At 37.7% G+C, this 26,868-nt stretch overlaps 1 protein-coding gene across 1 annotated transcript; it reads right to left on the reverse strand.

Moving 5' to 3' along the window:
- Positions 1-3,178: 3,178 nt before the first annotated feature.
- Positions 3,179-15,967, reverse strand: notum1a (notum, palmitoleoyl-protein carboxylesterase a). The gene is made up of 11 exons (XM_082185976.1): positions 15,356-15,967; positions 9,756-9,808; positions 9,565-9,660; positions 8,992-9,052; positions 8,800-8,858; positions 7,930-8,032; positions 7,657-7,848; positions 5,644-5,741; positions 5,407-5,554; positions 5,254-5,301; positions 3,179-3,949 (listed from the first exon to the last, which is right to left on the reverse strand). Exons 1-11 carry the CDS (start codon positions 15,706-15,708, stop codon positions 3,643-3,645), a joined length of 1,518 nt encoding a protein of 505 aa, XP_082042102.1. The 5' UTR covers positions 15,709-15,967; the 3' UTR covers positions 3,179-3,642.
- Between the last annotated feature and the right edge of the window lie 10,901 nt (positions 15,968-26,868).

Consider the following 26,868-nt stretch of genomic DNA (forward strand, 5'->3'; position numbering starts at 1 on the left):
CTGTTTGTGATGAGTGAATACCTGCTCACATTATTGTAGTCTAGATCTACAATAACTGTCATGTTCACACACAGCGCACACGACGCCTATGCACTTACCCACTATATATTTCAACATGGAGATAGGAGAGCGCTCAGTCAATACATGGGAGAAAAAAATAAATAACTTGTGTCAATTTGAAAAAGTTACTCAAATATTTTGTGGTAAACGTAAAAGTAATGTGTTACTTTACTAGTTACTTGGGATAAATTATCTGATTACATAACTTGTGTTACTTGTAAAGTGTTAGCCCCAACCCTGCTAATATGTACACTTCAGGTAAAATTGTGTACCTTTAAAGTACTAATAGATGCACAGGTGATTGGTTATTAAACCCCTTCTCTTCAAACAATGCTGGGTTGTTTTAGCCCAATTTTGGGTCAATTATGGACAAACCCAAAAATTGGGTTAAAAATGTAATTAAAAAATTTAACCCAACGGCTGGGTTATCCGTATTTCCATATGTCCATATTTGACCCAAAGTTGGGTTGAAACAACCCATCATTTTTTAGAGTGGCTCAAATTATATCCACATTTCACCATTCAATCAATCCCTGATAGAACAAGTCCTGTTGCACTCAATATTAAGATATATTTACAAATTTTGGAAGCAAAATGGGTTCATAACTCACTAACACCATGAGATGGACATTGGGGCTTTGGGAGTTAAACATGTTAAATGAAAAGGCGATATTAAATGTTTCTTTGGAATAACTGTAATGTTTTCTCTCAGGGACACATACATGCATTCAACACAAGAAAAAAAAACAGAATTATTTACAATTTACAAAGAATCACTTCTCTGTGAAAATAGCATTATAAATATGATTTACATAACAAAATAAATATTCAGCTTAGCCATGTAGATTGAGTTTTCTGTTAAAAAATATGTTACAGAACAAAATAGCAATTAGTAATACCTTCACATCTCTGTTGTTTTCTTTTCTCTTGGTTGGTTTATTTTTTAAATTTTTTTTTTTCTATAAGACCGCTACATAAAAATTATATTAAAAAGTAATTTTCTATTAAATATTTTAACAGTCTAGAATGTCTTCATTTGACAAAAGTACTCTCAAAGGAGTCAGCTGTTAATAAAACCTATACATAGATACATAGCATCTCTCCCAATTGAGTGAGAATTTGCATTGATAAAAGTGTGATCAACCATCATCTTACTGTCATGTCAGCACAACGGTGGTTTATTACATGAGGAGGAGTTGCACTCAAACAGTGTCATTTTGCTTATTTTACCATTAAGATACTAAGAAAAAGATGTCCCAAGAAAATGAGTGAACTGAGCGAAATCCCCCCTTTTAATACAATGTGAACGAGTTAAACTGAAGGTACACCAAAAAGGTTTAGAGACCAACCTGAGTAGCAGGGTCACATTCAGGACATCGCGTGTCTAAAAATGTGACTGTGAAAAGGAGGATCTGTTTGCGGGGAATTTACATTTCATCCAGGATTTGTGAGGATGTATGCAGTTTGTTCCATTGAGAAATAGTTCTCCCAAAAAATACAAATTCTGACATCGTTTACTCATCCTCATGAATCGTTTTCAACAATGTCCAACCTTCTGTTTTACATACAAACACACAAGTGGATTTATACTGCCCAAAAGTCTCCAAAAAGGCAACAAAGTAGTCCATAAAACTACTTCCCTATTGTCCAAACCGTGCTCCGTATCGTCACGTCATTCACACTTGTGTTCATGTAAAAGGTTTGACGTCACTCATGCCAAAGGCCAAATGAGATTTGATAGCTACGGCAAAATGGGAATAAATGCCCATTCATATCAAGGACTATAACTATAACGATAAAGACGTTGTTTCGCTGGTTCCGTAATCATTTTTTTCCATTCATTTTCCCATAGGGATTTCAAAAAAGTCTTTGTTTAGCCGTTATAAGCCATGAACCAAGCTAACCAGCTATGAGGTGAATCATAATGTTACAAACTTTGATGTGAAGAAAAACAGTTTTTGAAAATTGGACGAAATGACAAAATGCACAAGACTGTGAACTTAATGCCTTTAGTGTGGGAAATAACTATTTTGTGTCTATTTTGATATTTTCGTGTCGCCCCTTCATCACTGTGCAGTTCTTTACTGTATCGTGGATTGTAGATTGATATGTATTGATATGTAGATTGTACACAAAAAAATTCTCTGTATTTTTGCCTATTTCCCATTCATTTCCCATGGCAGTCATTTTTGACCGCGAACACCACAAGTGCGACTTTTTTTTTTTTGCCAATCATTTAACTTTTTTGAATCAAGTCACATAGTGACTGCCGTTACAAGAGTTTTATACCATTCCGATGAAGTAGCGATTTTTATTAAATTGCGAAGAAATAAAAAAAAAAATTCCGCTTTAAAATGGTCGAACACCACCAGAGGGTTAAAATCTCGTGGTATTAATATCGTACCTCTCAGCTCAAAGTAGGGCTGTCTTTAAAGGTGTATAAGTTATCGTTAAAAAAACATTTCCCTATGGAGAAATTGAATGGAGTTTTTACTTCTGAAACCCGACTGTTATCGGTATATTGTTCTTGGTGCTGTTGAATGGATTTTGGGATATAGTGCATGACTACTATGATACTTTAATTGTGTTCTTATATCCTTTTTGGCTTTTGGCAGTATAGATCACCAAACACTGTTGATATTGAGAAACAGAAGCTTGAACATTCTTCGAAAGTTCTCCAGTTGTGTTCGACTGAAGAAAAAAAAAATCATCCATGTTTGGAATTCCATGGGAGTTATTTAAGATAACAGAATTATTATCATCATTATTATTAAGGGACTGACTATTCCTTTAAATATTATTATAATCAAGTCATTATATCAGAAAATAACTTAGCCGTACCACAAGAATGACGTTGGGATTAGAGTAGGTGATCCAGTGCTTTCCACACACACATGTGTGTCTGTCTGTTCCAAAGCTCCTGTTTATACGATTCTTTATAGTCTTGAGTAGATCCATATATATATTTTACATGTACTTCATATAATCTGCGTTACAGATTATAAACTCTATAATCGATAATATCCGTACGCTCTCTCTGAATGGACATAAAACTCTAATAAACTGTGGCTAGATATATTGGTAACAAAAGGAAATAAGATAAAAAATAAAATAAAAAAAAACACAAAGCAAACAACACAGCTGAAGATCCGTAAAACTGGATTACATTCGTGATACTTTTATAACCAAAAGATAAATTAAGAGCAGAGATGCAGGTGTACACTGTCCCGGTTTGCATGGTTTTCATCAGTACTTTAACCCGTACTGTGTTGGGAACGTTTCGAACAGTCAGCAGCCCATGGTTTAACTGAGGTGGATCTGACAAGGGCTCCGTTCCAAATCTCCGCTTTGGGCATCTCCACCATCTCCAAGCTGCTCAGTGAGGGTAATCTGCATACGCTGGAGAAAAACTGGACTTTTAAAATGGATCATTAATGAGGGGATCTGGAGATGGAAGCCCATAGAAATTTGGCACAGAGCCCCGACTAAAGGCAAGGCTCAGCCTGAGGTCGAAGCTGAGGTGGGTGAAGGGCTTTGGAGGTATCAAACGGACTGATGGAAAGGAGCGAGTCCTTTTAGCATTTAGCTGCCGCTGCTGAGCATGCCCAGTAGTTTACTCGGGTCCATGCCCTGCTGGTGGGCCATCTTCTGCACGTCGAAGCCCATGTGCATGAGGAACTGGATAACGTTCATCTCCTGTCCCGTCGACTGGTCTCGGATCGTCGGGCACGTCGGGTTGCAGTGAGGCCATGGACAGCTGTCAATCAAGTGCATGGGACAGCCTTTGGGAGGGGATTTGTTGTTTCTGCTGTTGTCCTGTAGACTGCGATCCCAGCAGTGGAGCGCTCTGGGTAAAGACGTGCCCTTGACTTGAACGTCGGTCCAGAAACTACAACAAACACAAGAGGGCAGAACTACTCAATGAGTGTCCCGTTCATTTGACTAGTGGGAAAAATAATACTTCAAATGTGACTCAATGAATTCTCACCCTACTATTTAACAGCTATATCCAGTTAAAAAAAAAAAAAAAACATATTTAAAGGCTCCTATTATGCTCATTTACAGGTTCGTAATTTTCTTTAGTGGGCTTGCTAGAATATGTTTACATCATTTAATGTTCAAAAACAAATTTTTCGATAAATGTTGATTTACATTGTTGCAGCACCTGTTTTCACCCTCTGTCTGAAAAGTTTTAGTTTCATTTTCTATAAAACCTGTCTTCTGAAAAGCCCAGTCTGATCTGATTGGTCAGCCAGTCCCAGTCTGATCTGATTGGTCAGCCAGTCCCAGTCTGATCTGATTGGCCAGGCAGTCCCAGTCTGCTCTGATTGGTCAACCGTCATTGGGAAACGTAATGTCCCTTACCATAATCGGTGAGTATCAGTACTACTGTAACTACGCTAACTATGGCATCAGGTTTACCATATCAGTTCAAGCTCACAAGTCCAATAATGACAGTCAAGAAGAACAAGTTGAACGAGCTGAACCACATTCGTAAGCACAACTTGTTCAGGACGATTCACAGTGGCAAATCTGTATCTCACACCTCTTATATTTTAGATGTGATGTTATAACTGTTTCATTTATAACATCTGACCTCCATTGAATTGAATGGTTACACTGCAAAAAAAATGCTTTTCTTTATTAGTATTTTTGTCTTGTTTCCAGTCTAAATATCAAAAAATCCAGATGCATTTATTAGACAAGTTTTCTGGAAAAATAATCTTAATTCAATTTTCCAGATAATTCAGATAAGAGCAATTCAGAAAAAATTATCTGAAAGAGCAATTCAGATAATTTTTGCAGTGTAGAGAAAAGGTAAGAACACAACAAAAGGTTGTGGTTGTACTGCTGAGGAATAGTGTTAAATGTATTTTTACCAATGTTTCCTAAGTTCGTCCACCTTAGGAAGCCCATAAAAAGGCGTTTAGATTCAAAGTGGGAAAAAAGCAGCAATTCTTGGACATGATGTCGACAACACTCTACTAACGCAGCTCAACCAGGCCTCGCATCCTTTATATTGCGTATGCCTTGGGCGGGATGTTTTATCAAATGTTTTATCCTGATCACAGTAGAACATCAGGTAAAGTGTATTAATTGCTCTTTATTTAATTTGAAAAAGTGAAAACTCCTGAACTGACAGCACACCTAAATCTACAAGTAGAGTTGCACAAAATCAAAGAGATCACTTACTTTCTTGTTATGAATTCGTGTGAAAGGCAAGCTGGAGCAAACATGGCACTGCAGGGGAAAAGCAGATCATCAGAAACAGCGAAAACGTGATAACTTTCATTGTGAAGACAGCACGAATGCTCATTCAGTCTCTGAAAGGCCGGTCATACTTACGGGACGTCCTTCAGAGTGTTCCTCAGCTCCGTCCCCAGATTCTGGATATAACGCCACTGGCCCTCTTGAACGGGCTGACCCGTCAGATGAATGTTGTCCACCGTTAGCTGGGCTTCATCAAACAGCCACTGCACTATAAACACAGGGCCTGTAATAAAGAAACATCTCACTGGGTTAAAAAAAGCAACCAAACTCAATGGTGTCTGTAAAGAACTAGTGGATGGTGCCTGTACTCACGTTTAATGGTAGGATAAACTTTATATCCAAAGAAGCAGTTCCATTCTTTTCCTTCATAAGCCTGTCGGCATCGCTCCGGTACAACACCACCCCAGTATCTGTCGACAAGAAGTTCATTACATTATATTTACGAATATTTGGTGTGATGAACATTTTAACTTGAATGAACGGCTATTAAATTGTCCGTTCAGACTATACAAACATGTGTATCCTGTGTTGTCTGATAAAAAGCTCAGCTGTCTGAATGCCTGCTTGAAAACACGCAAATACTATTTGACTTTCTTCGCCGTGAAAAGCGAGTGTCAGAAACTGAAAATTGTGCAGCAATGCCCTGGTGTACAACTCTATTTCTGCTTTTACCCATAAGCATTTTAATTCAGCCCAATGCCATTTTTTCCACAATTTGCGGAAAGATTGAATTTTTGAATGTGACTGAATTGATTGTGAACAGGACTTTAGTTTGGTCACTTTTCACAAGAAGTTGCGATGGTATAAAGACTTAGCCACTTTTAGTGATACAATAGTGGTAAAAAGACATCAAATGTGCAAGATCTGTTCTGAAGGCGTGGAACGAGTCGAGTCCTCTTTAAAAATCAAATGTAAATACAGCAAATCGCATTTCTGCAAGAACGATGTGACCCACCTCTCTGAAATTCTCAATGGACTTCATTTAGTCACTTGCAACAACCCACCCCAATTAAAATCAATGTCCTCAGATAGCATAAACTCCACAATGCAACCGTTCTTAAGGTTAGAGGTTTGTTCAAATCCCTAAATCTTAAGCATGAGCAATAGCAAGATCAGATTTGTCTGTGTTAAAGGTAGGGTAGGCTTTTTGTTACTGGTTGAAACACTCAATGCAGAGTTGTAGACAGACGTCAGTCACAGAGCACCACAAACAAACAGCAGCCATATTTTATGCTGCGTTCACGCCATAACTACCATAATTAAGAGATGGCAACCCATGACGTGGAACTCGGATTTATGCGTTTTTGTCAACACTGTCAATGCTGAAATTAATCTGCAGCAGTACAAGTAAGAGCTCTGTAAGTTGTTTACGTTTATTATTATTGTAATGTTATGTGCTTTCAGACATGAGCTAATTTAACGCAGTCTCTCGTCTTGTGATGCTTTGCAGCCTCTCCTCTGGCTGTGTGAGTTCATGGGCCCTATTTTAAGGATCTAAGCACATGATATAAAGCACATGGTGCAAGTGCACTTAGGGCGTGCCAGAATACACTTTTGCTAGTTTAACGACGGGACAAATGGTCGGCGTGCCAGGCGCATGGTCTAAAACGGTTGTCTCTATTCTCTTAATGAGTAATGTGTGTGTTTTGGGTGTAACGTGCAATTAACCAATAAGAGTCTCATCTCCCATTCCCTTTAAAAGCCAGTTGCACTCGCGCCATAGCGGATTTGCTATTTACATGGAGGAATTTGATAGTGGAAAGACTGAACACGTATCTATAGCGCAAACGGATCAGCTCGTGCGCGAGGTTAAATATCTTTATGTACACAACAATAATCTTTTACATTGTAATCCTTTTATTTTAAATATTTGGCATGTTTGTGTGCTGACAAGTCTCTGTGTGTGTAATAAGCAGAGTGTACGTGCGTTGAGGAACCACCTATAGGCTCATAATACTAACAGGCTCTTTAAATAACAGAAAATAATAATAATATTGCGCCATTGACTTTAGACCAGGTTTTTGTTGGTCAATGGTCTATTTCTGTTGCCTCAAAATAGCAATGCGTCGTCAATGCGCCTGAACACACCTCGTTTTCAAACCAGGACATGAAAATGAAAACTGTGTCGGGCTGAAACTAGCAAAAAACACTCACGTTGTGCCTGGCGCTGCATTGCGCCGTGTGTATGATAGGGCCCCATGTGTTTTGACATTGGAGACACTCTGAAGAGACAGTGGGATCTCATGCTTTCAAAGCTAACTTGCTATCGCTAGCGTCTCCGAAGTTGCCCTACCCTACCTTTAATGACAAGCGTGATATTCTTACTTGATTCCTCTCTTGATGACCTCTGTGGGCGCACAGTTGATGGTGTCCACACAGTCAGTGCAGCGGTATTGTTTGTTGTCCAAGAACCAGCCAGAATCAGCCAGACCCCTGACCTGGATGTTGGTGTGACCCAACTCCTCCAGGAGCTCAGATACTGGGTCCACGTTCAGCAACACCCCAGTGCCGCCCGCGCTGTGCACAAGACACACACACTTAGTCAACATCAGTCGCAGACATCGGACTCAGAAACTATGGTCTGTGTTGTGGACTCACCTGCTTCCCGCTAACAGCAGTATCTTGGCATTGTCCAGACCCTTGGTGAGCAGGTCCTTCACCACTTCCTTTATGATCAGTGAACCCATGAACGCATAGTTATCTGTACACAATAAACAACCGGTTAATGAACGGCCAGTGCTAACTAGCTAGAAAAAGATCAGGTCAAGTTGTTAGATGGCCACTACAAGAAAACTATAGCATCCTACTGTACTACTACAGTGATAGTATAAAGTGGTAATATATTAGCACTGTGATATGCAAACCAAAGGTTTTGGGTCATTAAGATTTACAAATTATGATTGTAAAGCGCTTTGGGTGTACAGTAGTACATATGAAAGCGCTATATAAGTGCCTCATTCAAGATATTAACATTGAACTTTTATTCAGAATCAGCAAAGATGCATTAAATTGATCAAAAGTGACATTAAAGAAATGTATAATGTTACAAATAGATTTCTATTTCACATACATACGGTTCTTTTGAACTTTTCTATTCATCAAAATCTTGGTTCCCAGCGAAATATGAAGCTGTTTTCAACATTGATTATAATCAGAAATGTTTCTTTAAATGCATCATCATATTAGAATGATTTCTGAAGGATCATGTGACACTGAAGACTGGAGTAATGATGCTGAAAATTCAGCTTTGATCACAGGAATACATTACATTTTAACATATATAGAAAACCTTATATTTGGCATTCCTATTATATTTAGTACATAATTTTTCACTGCAATTCTCTTGCACTCTTTTTTTCCAGGTTAAAGTAAAATAATCTTTTCAATGTGGTTTCACTGGCATTTGGACCATACTATATAACATAGTACACAATATATAATCTTATATATATATATATTGAATCTTACTTTGATCAGTTTTTGGTGTGGCTCCACTCCATACATCACTCGAGCAATATGGGATGAACCTGAAAAGTGATAAACACAAAGACTTCAGGTCCACATTTGTGCCAACGTAACCGTCATGAAAACCACCCCCGTTTCATCTCAAGCGAAGAAAAAGAGTATCATTTACACAGGTATTTACAGAGAGATACTCACACCATGTTGGCATTCCACCAGTGTGGGTTTTCCTCTGGAAGTGAAGACAGTATTCCTGTGCCTGAAGTTAAAACAAAGATATATAGAGCTATGAGATAATGCAAAATAACAGAAATGAGAATGATCTTTCTATAACTGTTTTGAAATCTAGTTTATGTGCGTTTATCCCAACAAAGTCCATTTAAGGAAAGTCATTTCACTCGCCGGCCATCTTTGAAACACCTCAGCTATTTCAGTCATGCAGGTACACCTCCTAATATCTCTTTTAATGGGGAAACATCACATTTTCCAAAGCTCTTCAACCAACCTTACGATTCAATTTCATATTGAAATCGACAATGAAATCTATTTCAACAACAATCTCATCAATTTTGTCTTTAAACGCTCAAATCATGCAAATCAAAGGCAGCTGCAGTGATGCAATGACGTTACCAACTGGTGATTGGCTCTCTTATTTAGTAGGCGAGGCTTATTCCACCATATTGCGCATTTCAATGTCTTTCTGTATAGCTAAAGTCTTTTGGTGCGAATACTGATACTATAAGCAATGAAACCACTGTTGGCATCTCTAACCTGTCTTGGTTTGTGGCCATTTGGATGAGCTCATGAGCCTCCTCATGGTCTCGTATCTGCTGTCACAGTTCTCTTTGTTGAAGCAGTACCAGCCTCCTGCACAGAGACACATGTCACACATGTTCAGCATCACATGTACACACAACGGTCGGTGAAGAAATTCTTCTAATGACTGAAAGCATCACACTTACCCTCCAGAAATATTAACCACCTTCTGCTTCCTTTGGACTCCTTCAGGTAGTACCTACAGCAAAGCAGACAACCATTAAACCTATACTTATGTGCAAAGCACTGCCATCAGTTCTTACACACATCAATTCAAATAACAATTCAGTTTAATAGATCTGAAGTGAACAGTTTTTCGAGATATAAGCAGTTATTGTCAGCATTTTGTCAACAAAATATGAGTCTAATCCTAAAAAACAGACAATGAATGGATATAAAGCAGAATGAAAGTCTCACAAAGTGTGATTAATTGAATGTGCACGTACTTGAATTGTAGTGTACTTCAGATCTTAAAAAAAGGTAACACTTTATTTTACAGTGTCCTTGATGTACTTACCATAGTAATTACAATAAATTATGCATATTACATGCAACTAACCCTCAACCTAATCCCAGCCTAACCCTATAGTAAGTAAATGTCGTTGCTTAATATTACTTAGTACTTAAATATATACAATTTTAATGAAACAAAGTGCACTAAAAAGGGACAGTTCACCCAAAAATGTAACCCTGTAAAAAAAAAAAGTGAACCCTGTAATGTAAAATTACAAATTTGACCTTAAAGTACATTGATTCATAATGTTTTAATAATCTTTTGCTGTGTTTTAAAGAAGTAGCCTACACTTAATTTGATGTGTTGACTAACATACTAAAGCATGTGCAAAGTACTTGATTTTAATTTAAACTGTAGTGTGTTATTGGATATTACATTTAAAGTTAAAATATTTCATTTATACTAAATTACAACTTCATTCCAAATGCGTATTAATTACAAATATATGTAAACATGACACACACTTTCAATAGAAATGACATTAAAGTAAATGCTGGACAGTACATTCAACAGTACAGTTAAACCATATTTCAACAGAATTATGAAATTACACATAGATGTACAAACAAAATGTAAAAAGTCAATTTAAAACTATAATAAAACTACATTGCAATAAATATGCAATTAAGTGTCTAAAAACATTGCATTTAGTTTGCACTTAAAATATTGTTTTAAAGTATATTATTTCAATTTTTCCAGAACGGATGATGGACTGAGAGGTTTTCGAGTATCTGTGATGTTCACCGTCTCCACAAGAGGGCGTTCAGATATTGCATAAACTCAAACTTCAGCCTCTGGTTGGTTGTGTGAGAAAAGCTCCGCTTGTTGCTCTGAGGGGCATCAGTCTGCCATAATTAAAGACAGCTTTAATTTGCATCCAATTTATGCCACTGGTGACCACATTTCTGGCATATGGTGTACATTTCTCACTATTACCCACCTCACCACTACTTACACGCTAAAAATTTATGTTTCACTGCATTACAGCTTATAAAGCTAAGGCTGCAAGCGCTCATAAACTTAACGCATTCAGTAAATGTTTTTATAAATGCTGGAAAATTAGGATAAGCCTGATCCTAAAGGCTTTTCTGCAGTGTCTAGGAGTGATTTTGAGTTTCACAGAACCTCTCAAGCATGATTCCTAACTGGGAACATTAGGATTTTGCAAGAAAACAGATGAGCAGTTTGCCAATATATCCAGCTATTCAGATCTTATGCTTATAGTTTGCATGCACCATACATAGTCAATTACAAATGAAGGCAAATATGAAACTCCATTTCTCTGTTAATTTTCTTTAACTCCAAAACACTGTGATGTGCATAAACGTGATATGCATGAAATATGCTTAAACTGCTTCATATAAAGAGATTTTGAATGTAACAATCATTATAGCAGCAGATTTGCATGAATATTAGGCAGATCAAAGTTTTATATAAAGGATCACAGTGTGAGAGTTTGTTCACTGTATAGCAAGAGTCAAAAAGATCATGCATAATGAAGGTTTTCTTCACAAGATGTGCAGGAGAAATAAACTGGTTTACAAGATTTATCCTATTGATTATGTACAGATATCACTGTTTGTATAGATTGTTTAGCACTGTCAGCATCAGCCTACACATGATATTGTCATGGAGAGAGTACTTACATGCAAGCTGGGTCACTATCAAAAGTTTTTTTTTTTTTTTTACACTTCTGAACATCTGTCCCCACTTTTACTTTTTACAAGAGTCTAGATTTTTAACTTCAGTGCTTAAGATTTACATTTACGACAGCAGAGGCTCAGGTATGTCATGTCATGATGTGTCTGGTGCCTAATCAATTATTCACATGGTAAATAATGCACACGGCACTGTAAAAAAAATGTATGATCAATAAGTTATGACAAATGTTTTTTTTGCTTTAACTCATCAAAATAAGTTAAGCAATTTTCATATTTTTTTTATAAAGGTTTACAAAATTCAATTCACTCATTCATAAGTCAGTTTTAATGTAATTTAAGTTGATTTGACTTAAACATTCAAGTTGATTGTACTTAAATTAAGGCAATAACTTCTTTTTTTACAGTGTAATCAAATATTGATCTTGTAAATAAAGCACATGGCAGTCATTTTGTAGTGTCTAAACCCAAGTAATATACTGTCTAAATATCACAAAACATGGCAATCAAGCATATGCTTTTATTAGCTTTCATTAGAATTACACATACAGTGCCCTCCACAATTATTGAACCCCCTGGTAAATATGATCAAAATTGGCTGTAAAAAATAAATCTGCATCGATTATCCTTGTGATCTTTCATTCAAAAAATGTGCAAAATTCTAACCTTTCATTGAAGTAAAAGAATTGAAAGTGGGGGGAAATCACATTATGAAATAAATGTTTTTCTCCAAAACATGTTGGCCACAATTATTGAAACCCCTAGAATTTTTTACGAGTAAAATATCTCTGAAGTATATTCCCATTAATATTTACCTTTTTTAGTACACCAGGGTGACTAGGAACATGAAACTGTCCAGCTATGACTTCGTGTTTCACAGGAGTTTAAATATGAGGAAACACAAAGGCCAAATCCCCTTAATCATCCATCACAATGAGTAAAACCACAGAATACAGTTCTGATGCGTAGCAAAAGATTGTTGAGCATCACAAACTAGAAAGTGGCTGTAAGACAATAGCTAAAGAATTGAAAATCCCCATTTTGACCATCAGGGCAATAATTAAGAAGTTATAACCAACTAAAGATGTTATGAATCTGCCAGGAAAAGGACGTGTGTCTATACTGTCTTAATGCATGGCGAGTATGAAAGTTTGAGTGGCCAAAGACTCTCCAAGGATCACAGATGGAGAATTGCAGAGATTAGTTGAGTCTTAGGGTCAGAAAGCCTAAAAAAAAAATTATCAAACAACCCCTACATCCCCACATGTTGTTTGGGAGGGTTTAAAAAAAAAACCTCCTCGCTCATCCAAAAACAAATTCCAGCAAATTTAATTGTCAGACACGACTGGATCTTCAAACAACACAGGGTTCTGTGGTCAGATGAGACTAAAACAGAGCTTTTTGGCAGCAAACACACTAGATGGGTTTGGTGAACACAAGGATAAAAAGTACCCCATGTGTACAATTTAATATACCATTGGATCTTTAATGTTGTGGGCATATTTTTCTGCTGGAGGTCCTGGACTTCTTGTTCAGATACATGGCATTGTGGATTCTATCAAATATCAACAGATAAAAAATCAAAACCTGACGCCTTCTGCTAGAAATCTTATAATGGGCCGTGGTTGGATCTTCCATCAGGACAACGATCCAAAACAAACATCAAAATCAAAACAAAAATTTGTTGTGGAGCACAAAATGAAGCTTCTGCCATGACCGTCTCAGTCCCCTGACCTGATGAGTGGAGTGAACTGAAGAGGAGAAGCACCAACATGGATCTGGGAATCTGAAGGATCTGGAGAGATTCTGTGTGGAGGAATGGTCTCTGATCTCTTGTCAGTTATTCTCCAAACTCATCAGGCATTATAGGAGAAGACTCAGAGCTGTTATCTTGGCAAAAGGAGATTGCAAAAAGTATTTAATAAAAGGGTTTCAATAATTGTGGCCAACGTGTTTTGGAGAAAAACATTTATTTCATAATGTGATTTTCCCCCCACTTTCAATTCTTTTACTTCAATGAAAGGTTAGAATTTTGCAAATTTTTTGAATGAAAGATCACAAGGATAATCGATGCAGATTTATTTTTTACAGCCCATTTTGATCATATTTACCAGGGGGTTCAATAATTGTGGAGGGCACTGTACATATATATATATATCCTAGTAATTGGGCATTTTAGCCAATTAGCTAGTGTTGTTTTGACCTCAGTGTCTTGAATTGAGTTTATACTAGAGCGGGGTCAACAACAAAACACTCTCGGGTTCAACACTGGGGGGTTGAGGGGGGGGGGGGGGGGGTGAATGTGAATTGGTCATTGAAAAACCAACAATGATCGGCAATTACTCAGGGGATGACATGCGATGACATGGTGCTTTTGGGCTTGTTCTGATGTTTGCCGAGACACAGATTTTTCTCTGATTGTAACAAAAGTAAAATAGATATAAATTCTGAATGATCAGCAGTGGCAGGTGCACATGAAATCATCTCACAAGCAGATATTAGACACACTTGACCTATGGATCACATTAGAGTGTACTGTACTGTACTCAAGCCCCGCCCACCTGTCACTGTATTACTGTTTATTACAGGTGATTCTCTCACTATAGTCTTCTCAACCTGACCCTGACATGCTCAACTTGCTCTGACAACACCTTAAATTTGTATTATTGGATTAGTATTAGTATTATTGCTTTAAAACCTGATTTGACCAAACAATGAAACTGTCAGGTCACTGTCTTTCATGCGTGTCAAAACCTATTAGGAGATGCTTAGACTGAACACACTCATCGCAGTTCATTTATATCTTAATTCATTTTATTTGATGCCATAAACCAATGTAATGCATAAAAGTCCCAAAGCTTTTTCTTAAGCGCTTGGAGTTTAAACTCCAACTAAAAATCAGGAAGCAATGACAGAAATTATTGTAACAAGGTGTGAAAAAAGGCTCCATGATTTTTGGTTCCCCAAAAAACATATCAGTGAACAGTTTTAAAAACACTTTTTTTTTTTTTTTTTTTTATAGTGTGAAGAACATAATAATCTAAAGAACCTTTTGTTTAATGGAAAGGTTCCATGGATGTTAAAGGTTCTTCCTGGAACCATAGAAGCCAATAAAGAACCTTCATTTTAGAAATATAGGTGTAAAAACTACAGTACTCAACATTTGAAGTGTATCAAAAAAGTAAATCAAAGTTGTCCTAAGACAAGAACGGGAATTGTTCAAAATTCCTGTATAACTTTGATGACAGGTTTTGATCCACTTCAAATGTTGACTACTGTACAATGGTAACCAATACGCTTATAGTTTAAAATACCATTGTGACTGCAAGTAGACTCATAATAATATATGCCTCTTCTGACGATGAAAGGCACTTATACTGTATAAGTTCAGACCGCGATGGCTCAGTCAGTTTTACTGTAAGGTCGCAAGAATAACGCTCGAGATTATATGGTGCGAGTCGGCGCGCGCCTTGATGATGCCGCACGCGCCTCTGATGCCCAAATACTGTCCAATATAAGCATCCCACTGTCGTGTAACCTAACGTTTGTTATTGTGACCGGCGTGTTTTCTTACCCTGCTGGGGTCCCGTCGTTACAGGTGACTGATGTATTCTCCAGGAAATGTAACTTCATGTCGTAGTCGAGCTTCTGCGCCGAGCACGGGTACAGAGACTGCGCGAGGTTCTTCACCTGAGTCATGAAGTTGTCCATGTTCTCTTCCACGGCTGTGAAATCCAGTGAGAAGCTCTCGGTGGTTTCGGCGCGGTCGCGGGACTGTGCGGAGGGGAGCACGCGTCGCGGCTGCGGGTTTCGACCTCCGCGGAACCTCCGCGCGTCGAGCGCGCCGCACTGGATCAATCCCAGCATCACAGCCCAATGAACGACGCTCATCACCCGCGCGCTCCTCTGCGACGCCCTGCACTTCATCACGCGCTCCTCCAAATCCTGAGGTGCTGCAGACAATCTGCACAAGCAGTTACACCAACAAAAAAATTATAAAAATTATAATAATCTAAAGCGCAGTTACACAAAGCCAAAAAAGTGTGGAACAGGTGAGCTTTCTCAGTGCAAAACTTGGAGGTCCTTTAAAGCTTTTCTTCCTTTTCTTTTAAATACTTAATACACTGCTTCCTCCACTGACATGAAACTCCTCTGACTGTTGCGTGCTCTTCTGTTCAATACCTGTGTGTTTAACCCGCTCTGGGTTTTAACCCTGCTCTCTTTCCCGTGAACCAATCGCTGTGGAGGGGCGTGATCCAGTCGCACTCATTTCTGTCCTTTTCATTTATTGAAGAAAAAAAAACAATTTTGCTCATAGTTTGGTTCTTTTGATCTGCGATATTTTTCTTGATGTGGTCGTTTTTTATTGGCATTGAAATGCCGTTTTCTTAATCCACGCGAATTTATAGAGTGAGAATAAGACTTTTCTGACACTTGGCTCTTGTGGATTGGAAACAATTCTATATAAATATAGTAAATATATAACAAATAGCGTGAGAATTTACAAGCAGCGGTGGCTACTTTATTATTGGTGTATAGTTTTGTTAGCCTATAATTTATATTTTACAATGTATTATTTGGTGACTAAATGTAGCTTTAAATACAACATATAAACTAAAAATATGCACTCTACAAATGCTGGGTTGTTTGGGTCAAATTTGGACAAATCGAACTGTTGGTTTACATTTTTATTTAAATAGAATTTTAAACCCAATGGTTAGTTTTGTCCATATTTGACCCAACATTTTTTTTACAAAATGATCAAATCCAACCATTGGTTTAAATGTTTTAGTTTAATTTTTAAACCAATGGTTGGTTTTGTCCATATTTGACCCAAAAAATAAACAATATGATCAAATCCAAGGGTTGGTTTAATTGTTTTAGTTAAATTTGTAAACCCAATGGTTGGTTTTCTCCATAGCATATTTGACCCAAACATGGGTTGAAACAACCCAGCCTTTTTTTTTTTTTTTACTTTCATAAGGGGAACAAAACAAAAAGTCTAAGTTGTGCGGGTATTTTTGTCAGTGTACTTTAAGAGATTCCGCGCCTTTTTTATCAACTGGAGTCTGTTGACGAGGGCCTCTGAAGATCAAAGGAGTCAGTCATCACTCCTCCACCCTCATGAAGACCCTTCAGACTTTCCCTCTGCTGTATATTTGGAGTCGGAAGGGAAACCCGCACCGAACGCTCCTTTTTGTGGGCAAATTAAATGTTAAATTATTTTATACTGGTATAATTGGTGTCAATCAAACAAATAAACTCACACTTTTCGTTACCACAGATTTATCAATCCATCTATCTTTGCTTATTTTACCTCGAGACCTTTCTCTCTCCCTTTACAATGTCTTCATTAAGTGTTTCACACATCGCGTTAATGTAATGGGGTTCGCTGGATTCCCGCTTCGGCCATTGAGCACGCGGTGGGATAAAAGGGTGTCAAGTGGCTGCTGTTAACGCGACACTTAACTTTACACAAGCCTGTTGTTTCAGACCAGTGCTTTCACTTTTATGCATGCAGTGCCGTGGAAACGGGGGAACTCGCCCATTGGCGTCGATTCATTCCTTCACTTACCGACAGTCTTCTTTTGTTCAGATGCTAAACACTTGAAGAATAGTCCAGTCACCCTTCATTCAGTCGTGAACCATTAAACACTCAAACCCGTAGATAGGTCCGTCTAACGATGGCTCTAAAAGTAATCTTATTACAGTTGATAATAAAGTGTTTGGACATGTGATCAAATGTTATTAGATCTGGTTGTCTACACCTGTGGTTAGGAGGACACCTGTGGGAACTTGAGGAATGACTTCATACAGCCAGCCACTAGTACGGTCACACCAATTAAGTGTCTCTGGTGCTCTTCAGTCACTTTTGATCGAATTTTTTTTTTTTTTTTTTTTTTTTTGGAATGGTTAGGAAACTTGGTAAAGGTTTTGGCTCTTGCTAAGTGAAAAAAAAAAAAGTATAATAATGGACATGATTCGAAGATTTTGAACACAACTTTAGATTACTTTAGTTTAGATTAATGTATTTATTTATGAGTAAACCATGTTTTTAAAAATATATATTTCATATAAAAAAAAATCACAACAATAAATGCAAAATTCTGTAACTTTTTTTTTAAGTTTAACTTTTTTTCACTTCAGCAATAATCTGCCAAGTGTGGTCTTTGAAAAGAGATCAAACTTAAGTCTGTGCTCTTAAGCATTCAAGATTTAAGATTTTTTCTGGTCTTTGCTAAAAAAGTGAATAAATGGATCATAAATACAGCGTAAATATAATTTAGTACCATAAAATCCCCTAAAAATACAAAATGTTAAATAAAAAAACATTATCAAACTAAAATATAGAACATTCATTTAAATAAAAAATTACCAGCACCAGAGGGTTAAAAAAATACACACACACATATATATATATATATATATATATATATATATATATATGTATATATATGTGTGTGTGTGTGTGTGTGTGTGTGTGTGTGTGTGTGTGTGTGTGTGTGTGTGTGTGTGTGTGTGTGTGTGTGTTTAAAAAAAAAAATGCTTTCAGATACCAGTGTTATATATTTTGTTAAGTTGATTACTTACAATATCCCAAATGTTTCCAACTATTTTTAAATCGTGAGAAAATTGCGTCATATCCGCGTCACCCTCGGTTTCCGCTCGTACTGCGTGGAGTCCTGGACAAATGCGGAAGTTGTAGTTGTAGCGTCTATCAAGCTACAAACTTTAGCTTGTTTCTTGCAGTCGTTATGGTACACAATTATTCTTTACCGATTGCAGCTGGTTCTGTCGACAAAGCATGCTTAATTTTATATTCAAATGTAGCATTCGGTAATAGTTATGTTTATGTAAGGATAGTATTATTGCTTTAGATTTGTGTTTAGTTTATTGACATTGTTTATCACCTCTGGTGTTTATGGCCATGTAAATAAATATAGCATGTGTTATACATAAAGATTAATCAGTATTTTGGCAAATGATGTGGGTATGTTCGAATGTACTTTTACAACAATTGTTTAGAACACGTAAAACTGCGCAGCGTTATCACAACAATGAATTCAACAAATACAGTAACATCTATGATAACCAATTTAGTATTAAACCTTACTTTTCTTGTGGTTAATTCATTTTAATGAAATAGTGTGATGAGGTTTAAGAGTCAGGAAGGAAGAAGACTCGTACTTTATTAAAATAAAGCAAAACAAACAAAAGTCGCGCACAACGCGCATTCACCGTGGCAACCGCGACGGCACAAAACAGTTCAAAAATGAGAGCTCGGATCCACCGGTTTTCTTCCTCTGCGTCCAATTTTCTCCCAGTCTCTCTCTCGTTCCAGCGCGGCTTATAAGCGGTCTCTCCACGCCAATAATACTGCAATAAGACACAGGTGTTCGTCATTTGCACTTGACCTACTTGCTCGTCTATTCTCTCTCCCGTTACAGACCGCGCTGAACCACGCCCCCCTCGCCACAAAAAGCATGTCATTAAACGCAACATTTATAAAAATAGAACTTAGCCTCATCCATGAACATGATTTTTCGATTCCCGTCTGACTGATTTACATCCACGGTGGAGTTTAAAACGACAGTTCCCATCATTCCACGCTCCTTCACATCGTCATCAAGCTACGCCGTTGTTGTTGTTTGGAATGTAGCGCCCTCTAGCGGCAAAAAATTCTTGCATATTGTACCTTTAATTTAAATTACAGTGGAATGTTTTCCTCGACATCTCACGATTTCGGGGCACATGAGTTCCCGAACATAATGCATGATGGGATAGCCTCGAATACTGCTCCGATGCGGTATTGGTGATAGTGTGGGTTTAGTGTGCATTAAGGGCACTGCACTTTGGCATTATTGACTGTCACGTGCACTTGCTCTCAAGTTGTCAAGACCACAAGTGTGGGTATTTGGACAAGGCAAACGTTAACAGTGCAGGAGAAGGACGTGGAAGAAATTGTTGAATAAAGATTTTTTGTGTTTTTTGCTCACAAAAAATATTCTTGTCGCTTCATGACATAAAGGTTGAACCGTCAAATGAACTATTTTAACAATGTCTTTACTACCTTTCTTGGCCTTGAAGGTTGCAATGATGTTACAGTCTATGGAGGATCAGAAACCTCTCGGATTTCATCAAAAATATCTTCATTTGTGTGTGAAGGTCTCACGGGTTTGGAACGACATGAGGGTGAGTAATTAATGACAGAAATTTAATTTTTTGGGGTGAACTATCCCTTTAAAGAGGGTGTGAAATTATTTTAAATCGGACACAAATAAATATTAAAGAGGCTACATGCGATTTTCTGAAATTTAAACTCGTGACTGACACCTGTGGCCAAAAAACGGAACTGCTCTTCCTTTCTGCTCGCTCTCGTACGTGCACACTTCACAAGTCATCCGCTGCAAAGAAGTCAACATTATGTTTACAGAGGTAAGAACAGTCAAATACATATATTGTTTGAGAAACTAAGTTTGTTTGCTGACTAGCGGTGGTGGCAGAGTGATCTGAAACGTTTAACATGAACGCGCTTGACGTCACATCCGCAGACAGCGCGCGAAAAATCCGACCCGACAGAAAATAAAATAGGATACAGGCTTATAGGTTCACCCACTGTGAGCTGACAAGGTGTCAGTATGCTCATCAGGAGATGTTTGAGTCATAAATGGTCAAATAAAAAGGCTATTGTTACGTTTATTTTGGGGAAAAAGTTGCATGTAGCCTCTTTAAAATAAGCTTATTAGCTTAATAAGCTTTATTTTACCGCTTCAACAACTGTTTTTTATTTATTTTTAATTTTTTCATGGAAGATCCAGGGTTCCCACAGTCTTGGAAAACCTGGATATAGTATATAAGGCAGCCTAATGCCGGGTTCAGAATACACTATTCTTTTGTATGTTACAATAATAACTGTCAGATTTTGACTCCTAAATTCTTGTTGAGTCGTGGACAAGAAACATGTCCGACTTCACGCTTCTTGACTAATCATCGTTTGCCGTGTTTAACGACGTGCGTGATGACATCGAGAAGGCGAATCTTTACACAAGTACAGACTGTAAGTCTATCCCTCATAGCCTCGTTTTTATCTGTGTAAATTCAATATGCCTCTAAACTGACTGAGGTCTATTGCATGAAAAGCGAGAGAAGCACAGGCTTTCCACAGAAGAAGTTCAGGTGGGTTTGGAAAGATAAGAGGGTGAGTAAATCATGACACAATTTCCATTTTTGGGTGAACTATCCTCTTAAAAATTTCAGTTGTGGGGAAAGTATGGACAAACGCAGCGGATGCACAGCACACGTCACACGGTTCTTCATGAGCAACAGAAGGAGGTGGTCGTCCTACATGAGGTCACACCAGCAGGACTGATGGTTTTCATTGAGGAACTTCAAACAGATGTTTGTCGAGATTAGAGCATGTGGTGGACTCAGAAGGGTCTGTCCCTGATTGAGTCTAGTCACTTTGACCCATACCTCCCATTTTATTACACATCATCTCTGGAACTGTAGTCATTAAATCACTCACAGATGGATCTTCACTTCTGCTACACCTTCTCCGGGGGCCCCGTCACACGTGGTGACACGACAATCTGGGAGAACGTTACTGTTGTGGGAGTTACTCATCACAGGAATGAGCAGATCTTTGCAGTAACTCATCGCTGTAAGATGTCTCTCGTGCTGGTCCAAGTGAGTCAATCGAAGAATAACTGAGAGTTACCCAGGAGCTGCGATGCTTCATGTTCCTCTCTAACCCCCTTTCTCTGACCCTGTCGAAGTCAAAGTCTGTCTGTTATCTCCTATCAGTTGCACGTGCCATCCTCAGGTTTCACTAAACTCTTGCTTGGCAGGACCATCATGCTTAGCATTCAGGTTCATTATAATCAAACATCACAACGAGTGTGAGAGAAAGAAAGTGAAGACCCTGTTTATGTTATGTGTGTTCCTGGTCTTATGCACCATTTATTGATGCACATTATTCCAAATTATAATTTCAAGTTAGCTTTTCCAATTAAAAATGGGATCATAAGATAATTTACCTTCATTATATAGTGGCTGTTCTGAGCTGTGACTTGAATGGCAGCATAGGGGAAAATATCCCCATTTCTTACAACAATCAGTCAGTGGTAAAACATATCTGAGATTTAATGTTGAATCATCAGAATACATTCCTACACAGTGCCATCAATGGAGAAAGATATTTTCTGACCCTATATTGGTACACTGTGAGGACTTAAATGTGTGCAAAGATTATACCTGGTCCGACTGCTTGTCACTGTGGGGAGTGCTCTTAAAGGCATAACTTTGTACCTTTCCTACCCCTTAAAACATTGGAAATTAGTATTATTGCCTTAGAGTAATATGTACCCTTAAGGAACTACTAAGAAGGGTTATTATGGCACAAAGATGTCCTTTTGAGGGTTTTGCACAAGTGATAAGATGATGTTGTAATGTCTTGTGAACTCAGGCTCTGTTTATACCTCAATGTTAAAGAATAGCAGAGTTCACACCACAACTATAACGATAACGGCATAGAGAAATTATATTATTGTAATCACTTTCAGACCGATTTTATCCAGCTTATGAGCGATAAAAACACTGACAGCCAATCAGAATCCATCCTGCTTGAGCATTTAAAGCAACAGACAAACATGCGCTAAGAATAAACAGAACGATATCGTCCGCTGGTGTGGATCTTTATAGTTATCGTTCCTGGTATGAACGAGCCTTTAGGACTTCAGCAGACAAAATGTAAATCCCGTCTGGCTAGCGCATTTCCCATGATGTTTACTCACTAGGTCAGCAGGCGGTCTTTTGTGGCCATTCAAACTCATGTGTTTTCGACTACCTCTGGAAGAGGACTTGCTCAAAACTACTAGACCCCGTTTACACCACTTGTGAGCCGATCGACTAATACGCCTCTTAATGCCAGATGTAAACAGGGCCTCAGACACGAGCGAGAGCAGGATCCAACTGAAGACAAACATTTATTTAATAACAATAATAACAAAATAAACACAAGAACCAGGAAACAGAGGAACACAGGCAACGAAACTGAGCACATGACGGCACATCCAGGACAAGACCTGACTCTGAACACTGGAAACACAATGGCTGCGTCCGAAATCGCATGCTCTCTTGAATAGGTACTTCATGACCGCTATGTGTGTATAAAGTAACCCAGACATATTACAGTACATCCACCTTGTTGTTATTGTTATGTGACCTACTAGGGTCTTTCACAAATCCTCTCCCATGGCCTCATGGGATATTAAAGTGCCCATATATACACACTTCAGAGTCTCTCTGTAAGTAGGTTATCCAGGTGTCTACTCTTTTATGAGTACTGTGAATTAGGACATACTTCTTTTGTCACATGCTGTTTTTCGCCTACTATATAGTAGGGAAGAATGTAATTTCAGATGCAGCCAATGGTTTAAATGCATAAGGACTAATCAGGGTAACAAGACACAGATGAGAACAATCAGCAAATCACGAAGTTGAACAGGAAACAAGAAGACAACACTACAAAATAAAAGTCCATATATAAAAGCCCTTACTTTAACCACCTGGCATCGTATGTAATGCCCACTTTTCACAAACTAATCATCTCCAATGAAAAAATTTATAAATAAATCCTTCTTCTGCATTTTATTTTCCAATTGAATATCTTGTTTCATGTGGAAACGTGTCAGATTACAGAAGTAACATGAGCTGCAACTGGTGTTTCATGCTTCATGTTGACTTCATCGACAGTTTTTCTAACCCAGTTTTATCCATCCTTACTTTTGGCTCTACTCATTTTGCTCAATTCTCATATCTCCTACGCAGCTAGTTAAAAGAGCCCATCCAAAATCATCAAATTCTTCTCGCTGGAACTGTTAGGTCAAGTTACATCAAAGAGATCAAGAAGGATCAAGCTCTTAAAAGGGACAGGCTCCAGCTCCCATCATCAGAAACAGGTGGAAGTCCTCATTCCTAGAACAAAGCAGAGATCACCATCTATAAAACCTTTGTAATTCACTAAGAAGTTTCTTTAACAGATTTCTTTAAAGTGACACCAAATTTGGGGGGCGGGTTGAGCTCCAAGTATAACGTCTCGGTATGGTTTCAGGGTTAAGCGTGCATGATTGCATCTTAGGGCGTTGTTGGAGTTAGAGTCACACTTGAATTTGACTCTGCATTTGATGGTGTTAATCTACAAAGAGCCTGAGTATGATAATCCATTAAAGCCTGAAGAGTCTGAATCAGTAATGTGGTGTAAGTCTCTAGTGAAAAGTATTTTAGATGTTGTAATATAAGTATGACACAAAAGCAAACAAACATTATTCAGGTCTCTTTTTTTGGCATGTTCTACGCTCCATTAATGCGTTCTGTGTGCGCTCCATTGAATCAGTAAACAAACTTGACCATAAACATAAGTCATGAGGTGCCATCTAGGAAGTGGGCTTCAGTATAGCAGGAGACATCTGTCAAACAGGCTCTCCTTTCGTAACCAGAGTGTCTCTATTGGTTGCAGATGATGCCTCATTTCATGAAGGAAGACTAACTACTTCAAGACTGCGCAGCTTTCCATTCGCGTACCCTGGCATGGAGAGATTATGAGAGTAAAGTTGACAGCTTGTATACTAGTTCAAATGGGAGATGACTAATTTGTATGTATGGATAATATTGGGTAATTTGTTTGTGTGGATGTGGGTATTTAGAAATGGAATCACACTCGGTTGATCTGTGGATAAACAGGCGGAGGGATCTTTAAAGCAGCAGATCAAATCCTGTTTTTATTTAACCATTTGTCTGTTAGTATTAGTAATGTTTTGCAGAAGTCCCTTATTTTCTGAGATATCCAAGTAAAACCACATCAAATGTGCTCCTGTGATGCTAGCGAAACCAGTCATGCACTGTATTTTCCAGCAAAAGTGTTTTGGTTGGCCTGCATGTGTGTGTGTGTGCGCGTGTGTGTGTATGTCTATGAAATGCAGTGGGCCCCTTCAAAATGACACAGCTGAGCCCCAAAGGCTTGTATAGAAGAGGGTGGAAAGCAAATATTAGCTTTATATTATTTGATTGGCATTGTCCTAATCTGACACTGACCAGTGACAAGAAAGTCTTTGGTCATGAATCTTCGGTTTCTAAATCTGATTTGTAAAAGTTTATCAACTGAAATCGTCTACTGATCTATGGCTTGCATTAACTCTAAAAAACACTGGGCTGGGTAAATATAGGACAGAACACATGCTGAGATCATTTTACCCAGCAAATTGGGTTGTTTATTTAAACCAACATAGTTGATTCAATTTTATTTTTTACTTTGTTTTTTTTTACATACATTAATTAATGTCAATGGATTAACTTAAATCCTCTAAACTTGTTTTAAATATTTGATACAACCACTGGCTTGCATGATAATTCCTTTATTTTCAATCATATTTTACAGTATAGTTTATTTTATATAATTTTTAATACATATGGCCAACATTTCATATTAGCAGGCCTACAAATTAAACAATTATGAGTAATTAAAGTGTACCGGCGCTGGATCTCGTGCCAGAGCTTGTGTTGTGTTCAGCGGGGTTACAATCAGTGTACAGTTCTGAGAACATATTTTAACATTATCCTTATTTATATTCTGTATCTTTTCGAATAAAATCATATAAGTTTGTGTACGTTCCATCACGCGAAAAGACAGACGCGACACGTTTAGGTGAGTCACATCGCGCCCCTGTATGTTGCTTTGCATTAATTTAAAGATATACAGCACAATAACGAATGTATGGATCAAATAAAACATACACAAACCTGTATTTTACCGAAGACATGCACCATTTTGATGGAGCTGCACTGCTCTCTCCTGAAGAGCTCGCAAAAAGCCCGCGATAAATCAATCCCTAGGTTGTTACATCTGACCCAGGAGCTGGGTAACACAAAAACTACCCACATACTGAAAAAATTACCCAGAAGGCTCAACCCAGAATTTGGGTAGAAAAAAATATCACAAGATTTTTTCGAGTGTATAATGTATTTTATTTCACCTAAGAAAATATCTAATTAGAGTTTGCTAAGTAAAGCATCACATGAATATTGCTCAATAAGCTAAGCAAAACCTGTTTTGGCCCTGTAAGCAGCCACCTAGCAACCTGCCAGAACACCCTAGCAACCACAAACATGAAGAGCATACCTTTACTTTTGAAAATGTTATATATACATATGGCGGGAGAGGTTATTCCTACTAAGTGCAAATAGTATTTGATGCTATTTACACTAAGTGATAGCAAAAAAAAAAAAAAAAAGAAGAAGAGTGTAAACAGTGTTACTTGAATGATATCTATACTTCGTGTGAATGGTGGCTGATACTATATAAAAATGAGTATCATATGTCACGGCTGACGTGCCAGCCTGATCAACGTAATTTCAATTTTAGGGCTAATAAATAAAGTTTAGGCTGTTTATTTCCACTTTTTGAATGTTGTCTTCATTTTTATTGACAAGAAGCACCCCTCCGAGCTGATACGTATATGTGATGGGATAATAGGGAGAAGAATAGGATCGGGGAAAGGCTGATATGATCTAGGGTTAGTTGCGTCAAAAGCCAAATTGAGTGTACTTGAGGCAATATTCTGTCGTTTGATTTGGTAGACGGTATCGCAGTAAATAGCCTTTGCCAACAAAACCATCTATTTGCTCAGTGTAAATAGACACTCCTAAGGTGAAAAGGAAATTGTGCTTTTTTGGACATAGGCTTACTTAATATATTTAAATTATACTATACTGTTTTAAAAAACTTCAATTATATTAAGTGTATTTCAAGATATGCTTAAGATCAATTTTAAGCTATTTGCAATATATTTTAATATATTAATTTGTGCTAAAATTGACATTTAGTGCAATTTAAGTGTATTTCTTTTTACTTTCATATTTCTTATACTACAGTTAGAATATATACAGAAGCTTAATTTTAATGTACCATTAAAGCTGATTAGAAATGTATTAGCTTTACACTACTAGTTTATTATAAAGCTTCTTTTTTTTCAGTATGCAAAATGGTATATTAAAAGTGCAAAACTAATGAAATATAAATGTTAAGACATA

Source organism: Leuciscus leuciscus (genome assembly GCF_965113295.1).
Source record: "Leuciscus leuciscus genome assembly, chromosome: 1".
Taxonomy (NCBI): domain Eukaryota; kingdom Metazoa; phylum Chordata; class Actinopteri; order Cypriniformes; family Leuciscidae; genus Leuciscus; species Leuciscus leuciscus.